Raw genomic sequence first — 5,974 nt, forward strand, 5'->3', positions numbered from 1 at the left:
AAACTAATCCACACAGGGTCAAAATTATACATATAGGCTTGAATATATGTATACATTCACCTAAATCCCAATAAGTGGTGCTGAAGGTTGTAGATGTCTTTGGACCTGATGAGGCCTTTTAAAGGTACTCTTTGGAAACTATGAAATCAAACATAAAACAAGTTATCCTGAACTAAATCAAATGAGACCGTTTGAAAGCGTTTACTCCAGGAGTTTTCCACATATATTAATATGCGATTCTGAAATGCAGGTACGCACTCAATGTAAACAAGGCACTCGGCTGAATCTGCCAAAAACCACATGGAGGCTTGAGTCACCTGATTGACCTACATTAGGCTGGCTGTAGTCTGTGAAGGTAAACAAATATGATCGCTAAGTTTCACGTTTGATCTGTTTTCAGTCACTTTAGCTCTTTCTACAGCTGGCATCAAGTCACAGATTTTCCTTTTTAATTTAAGAACACATTAACCATCGACATGAGAGAAATGTTGCGTTTCTTAATTTATGGATTTCCTTTTTTGTCCAGACTTCATGACTTTGCAATAAATACCTTTAACACTGGATTAGTGATCGTGATTGACTGCAGCTGGTAGTTTCTCTTTGCCAGCATAAAAAGAATTGGACAAACCCTCGTTGGATTGACCAACATTCAGAGCATTTGGAAAGTCCAAGAAACTCAGCGAATACCTAAGAAGAAGAATTGTAGCTTTTACATAAGCTGGAAAAGTCTTTTGGAGACATTTTAAAACGGTATGTAGCTCACTGCGTTTCTACGGTGCACATTTACCCACAAACAGGGCACTGACTCTCCATAAAGCCGAATGTTGTGAAGTAAATGCTGCTTGTATGAAGTAAAGATAAACCACAACCTAAACTGCTTCTATAAACTAGCTCCATTCAAACATATCAGATGATCGGGGTGTTTCAGAGGCTTAATAGATGATTTGAAGTTTTTACATTTCTTCTTTCTCGAGCTCTGTGGCCACAGCCCTGAATACCCAGGCCTAACCACACCTATGGCATTCAGTGTCACCAGTAAATATGGATTAATGGGGCGTTTCTGCAGCGTATTTGAGTAGAGCGTTTTTAAAGACAGGAATTTGGCTGAATTTCCCATCAGAGCCAATTAAATTAAGAAATTAGATCAAATGAGATTCATAAATCAATAAATCAAAACTTGGAGGAAACAAAAGGTCAGTCTGTAATCTCTGATGTTGTCTGGATTTGAGTAGAAGCCCACGGATACTTCAGTGAAGTTGTTATCAGAGCCGGTTATGAAAGGAATTATGCTGCTATCTTGTGGCGAATATGCATGCATCTCTGGACAACACGTGAACTTGTTCCAGAAGAGTCAAGCACCCCGCCGTGAAACAGCAAAAACACTGTGCAGTTATGGTCAACTTGAACCTTTTTCATTCAGCCAGAGGGTCTCTTAAGTCATCAGAAGCCGTTTTGATCTGTAAGTGTGCCAAAAGCGCACAAAAGGTAAAGTTTGGGCTTTTATTTTTCAGCACATGGGGGCGCTGTGGCTTTGTTCTCGGATCACAAAACCCTACTCCTTCAGCATCAAATACAGAGTTTGACTTCGTATCAGCAGCTTTAGATCCCGTTTGGCCAAATCCTCCCTTGTTCACCTGTTTCTGTGAGATTCTTTCTGGCTAAAATTATAGTTTTTTTTTTTTTATTATTATTATTATTGTTGTTTGTTTTCAAAATTTAAAAAGTGTCACAACAAAAAGACATATAGGCTGGTACTTATATAAATCTGCAAAGGGTAATCCTAAAACATATCTGCTGCAGCATGGTTAAGATTTTGAAGTCATTTATATTGTTTTATATGTCTGGTCGCTGATATTATGACCCGGATCGGTTTGATTTTGATGTAATCAAAATTTTCTCTTTTTTTACTTTGTTTTTGATTACAAACTGCCGGCAGACAGCCGGAAAAGACAGAGCTGAACAAATAATAGAGGGCGGCGTGGGGAGTAGTCAGTCATGCAGCCCTTACCCATTGGTTGCCTGAGACACAGCAGCTCTCCCAGCTCTCACTCTCACATAAATGCGCTCCCACCGCCGACCGTGGAAGATAATCACAGGCCACTGCGAAGGGGGACACACCTTCCGCTCATTTTACCTCGGGTTTTTTTTTATCCCGCGGGGGATGCGTTCTGATTTGCTAAAAGGTTCGACAGATTCGAGTCGCGTCTCTTCGGTGATTTTTGCGCGCACGGGTTGCCAGGCTGCTCCGCTCCGAGATGACCGGGGTCTTTGAGAACTTAAACACTGATATGCATTCGAACCAGATTACCTCAAACAGTTACCACAGCTTGCACAAGTCGCAGGAATCCCCGACCCTGCCCGTGTCCACGGCGACGGACAGCAGCTTCTACAACAGCCAGCAGCCCGGGCACTGCGCCGGCTCTCCGTTCGGCCAGCTCGGCTCGTACCAGTACCACGGCAGCGCGACGAGCTCTGTGCCATACAACACCAAGTCCTACGAGCTGGGCTTCAACTCTTCTTATGGTGCATACAGCTCCTATGGGTCCAACTCTTCTCCGGCTCCAGCCGACACAGGTAAGGTTTTACACCACACCGGGAACGTTTTTTTGCGCTTTTGTTTGTGCAAAAACTCGTGGTGTCAAATTAATGACTTCATTCGTAATTTTACAATATTTGGCAAGACAATTGTTATCTGATCAGTGATTAAGTTTAGTAAGTGCATGCCCTTGTGCGTAAATGCCCAAAGCAATAGACAATAAGCAATAGTTTCTTTGATTTCTTTGATTTATTTTATTTTATTGTTTAACACAAATATAAAATACTGACTTTGCTTCTAATTACCAAAGTGTTATTATGATCAAATCAAGTGGGTTTAATTATAACCTGCACAACACCAACTTTACGCACATATGCGTAAAAGTTCTGCACCGGTGGAAGAAAAATCTGCGAAAAGTTTAACATTAATTGCATTTGACTGTTCCCTCAGAGAAAGAAGAGAGCGAGCCAGAAATCCGGATGGTTAATGGAAAACCAAAGAAGGTCAGGAAACCTCGAACCATTTATTCCAGCTTCCAATTGGCTGCACTTCAGCGGAGGTTTCAAAAGACGCAGTATTTGGCTCTGCCCGAACGGGCCGAACTGGCAGCCTCGCTGGGCCTTACGCAAACACAGGTGGGTACATCTCCTGCTGTCAAATATCAACTTTCTGGCATAAACTGACACATGGAATTTTTTATTTTTATTTTTTTTTAAGACGGAAAAAAAGAAATCAGTTATCAGTTTTCTATCTGTGTTTGGTTTAGGTCAAGATCTGGTTCCAAAACCGCCGTTCCAAGTTCAAAAAGCTGTGGAAAAGTGGCGAAATCCCCCCAGAGCAGCACGTTACTTCCAGCGACTCTCCTCCGTGCACGTCTCCGCCAAGCACTGCCTGGGACTTTCCACAGACTCAAAGAATGAACACTGTCAGCTCGAGTTTACCTCAGAGCGTCAGCCCTCCCAACACGACTGCGCCTTCGTCGTTCCTGGCGAACTACTCCTGGTACTCGAGCACGAACTCTACGACGCATCTGCAGCCCCCTCTGGTCCAGCACCACCACAACTCGGCCATAAGCGCTGGGACGATATTCTGAGAGGGGAAACGAAACAATGGGTCTAAATTGGACAATGCTGTTGAAACAAACAAATTAAAAATAAAAGCGTAAACCTTCATTTGACAGACCTAACTGCGTGCGCCTTTGCGCGCAAAATTCTAGGAGAAATTTGATGGAGCGAAACAGGTTCGTGGGACTTGCTGGTTTTCACGCTGGCAAGAGACAGACGCAGATTTCTACAGTTATTTTTGTATTTATTTATTTTGTTTATGTGAGGGACGAGTGAACCACTATTACCCAAAGCAATCACAGCCTGGGCGCATATAAGCCCGTTTTTACGCGGACGTCACTTTTTTGCCATTCCTGCAAAACGAAACATTGACTTCAGGATAACCAGATGTAGCACAAGTTAACTGTATCGTGCCTTTTTCAACATGACCTCATTTTGTTGTGTGAAAGAAAAAAAAATACAACTTATCTAATTCATTCCTCATATAGCTGATTTGAATATATTGAAAGGGTAAGTGTCTGGATCCACGTTGTAAATATTTTACTACAGCTTTTTGATAGCCCATGTTGCTCTGATTTTTTTATTTTATTTTATTTTTAGGCTGTTGGTGCAAATCCATTATCCACCGTACAAGCTACTGATTGTCCTGCCCTCTGATTTACTTGTGTATTCCATTTTATTGTATTTTCGTCTTATTTATTTTAGCAGTGTTCCATATATGGCCAGACTTTATTTAAATAAAATGTTTTCTGTGAATGTGGTTTCGTTGTTTTATTATTAATATTTTCAGAATTCCTGGAAAATATTGCCTATTTGTCAAGTGTGCGAATTATAATTATGCGAGCTCTATGTTATTCAACGAATGCTTTATTTATTTATTATATATTTATTTATATGTGTAGAGTACTTTGTTTAACAAGAGCAAAATGGATTTTTATTTTTTTTTATTTTATTTTTTGAAAATTGCAAAACCATTCAGATATATATGTAAAAAATGTAGTTTACCTCGTCAGAAAAAAATAGTCTGTTTCGTTAGCGAACAAGTTGATAGCCTAACAGGCTAACTGAAACTTAGCTACTAGCTATTTAATAAAAGGTCACTCATTATTTTATGTAAAATAAAAAAAACATTTGGGGTTTTTACACACTACTAAATTGTATTTATTTAACACTAATTAACTGCATTTATCTGTTTTTAAAATGGCTAAAAATCGTTTATTAGACGGCTGAAAGCGCATCTGTGGCTGCTAACATAATTAGTAGCGTAGGAAATTTGCTAACCGGTTAGCTGTGTATGTTGCTAGGCAACCGTGTTAGACCGAGCTAGGAGGGTTTGGATTTAAGTCAACGTGTAAGGTACGCGCAACAAGCGCTATTTTGAAAGCAAAAAGGTGCTGCAGAATTTATTTTGACATTAAATGAGCTGCGCGAGACTTGCAATCAGGCGTCCTGTTAATTCCCCGGTGCGTAAAAACCGGGAGCCAGTCGGTTCCGGCTTCCGTTCGCCGCCGTTCAGCCGAGCCGGAAGTCGCGCCGCGGAGCAGGAGGCCCGGGAATCGGAGATGAGGAGCGTAACAAGCTCCGTGGAGATAGAGAACCGCGTCGTCCAGACGTTTCTGCTTTTTTTATGAACTCAGCCTAACTAGAGGCGGGGATGAGGAGAAAAGGAGACGGGAACAAGATCCTAGACAGCCTGGAGCTAACTGGACCATCATACAAACACCTCCGCCTCTGATCTCCGCAGACGAGCAGGTTGACCCACATTATATATTTACTAAAAATCAAAAAGGCCTGTGGTAAACAGAGACACGCAGCTAGCCTGGAAACATTTATTACCTTTAAAGTCCAGATAGGCAATGAAATTTTAAAAGGCTACTATAAATTGTAATGTAAACATATTTTATTCCGGTTTATTTAGACTGGCCTATTATGACTCCAGCAGTGGGGCGCACATTATTCAGTTGGAGCCTATCACTTAGTGGGAATTAACATCCACTGCCATCCCCACATGCTTCCCTTTAAACGACCACAGCCCATAAAGTGGGATTGTTTCCTTGTACATAATTAGGACTGTAGCATGTCAGAGGCTGCCATATCTGCATGATGAACACACACACACACACACACACAGATAAACCCCCCATGAGGCTGACAGTATCACACAGGCCCTTCAGGCATGCAGCCAGCCTGTGTTGCATTCATGTCCATTATATTGCATCTTGAATTAAGTCAGTTAAAGGTTTGCAATGTCGCCAAAAAATTCAAACTAAAAGTACAAATCTTAACTTCGTATCAGTGGTTAATGTGTCCTTGGATTAAAAATTTGCAAGCAAAATTTGCAACCGGGTGCCATCTACCAGGTGCATTATTCTTT

At 41.2% G+C, this 5,974-nt stretch overlaps 1 protein-coding gene across 1 annotated transcript; it reads left to right on the forward strand.

Annotated features, from left to right (window-relative positions):
• Nucleotides 1-1,713: 1,713 nt before the first annotated feature.
• dlx2a (distal-less homeobox 2a) lies at nt 1,714-5,745 on the forward strand. Its single transcript, XM_017424419.3, has 3 exons — nt 1,714-2,574; nt 2,987-3,171; nt 3,303-5,745. The coding sequence occupies exons 1-3, from the start codon at nt 2,256-2,258 to the stop codon at nt 3,627-3,629; spliced, it is 831 nt and encodes a 276-aa protein (XP_017279908.1). The 5' UTR covers nt 1,714-2,255; the 3' UTR covers nt 3,630-5,745.
• Nucleotides 5,746-5,974: the final 229 nt, after the last annotated feature.

This window comes from Kryptolebias marmoratus, linkage group LG6 (genome assembly GCF_001649575.2).
Source record: "Kryptolebias marmoratus isolate JLee-2015 linkage group LG6, ASM164957v2, whole genome shotgun sequence".
NCBI classification, from domain to species: Eukaryota; Metazoa; Chordata; class Actinopteri; order Cyprinodontiformes; family Rivulidae; genus Kryptolebias; species Kryptolebias marmoratus.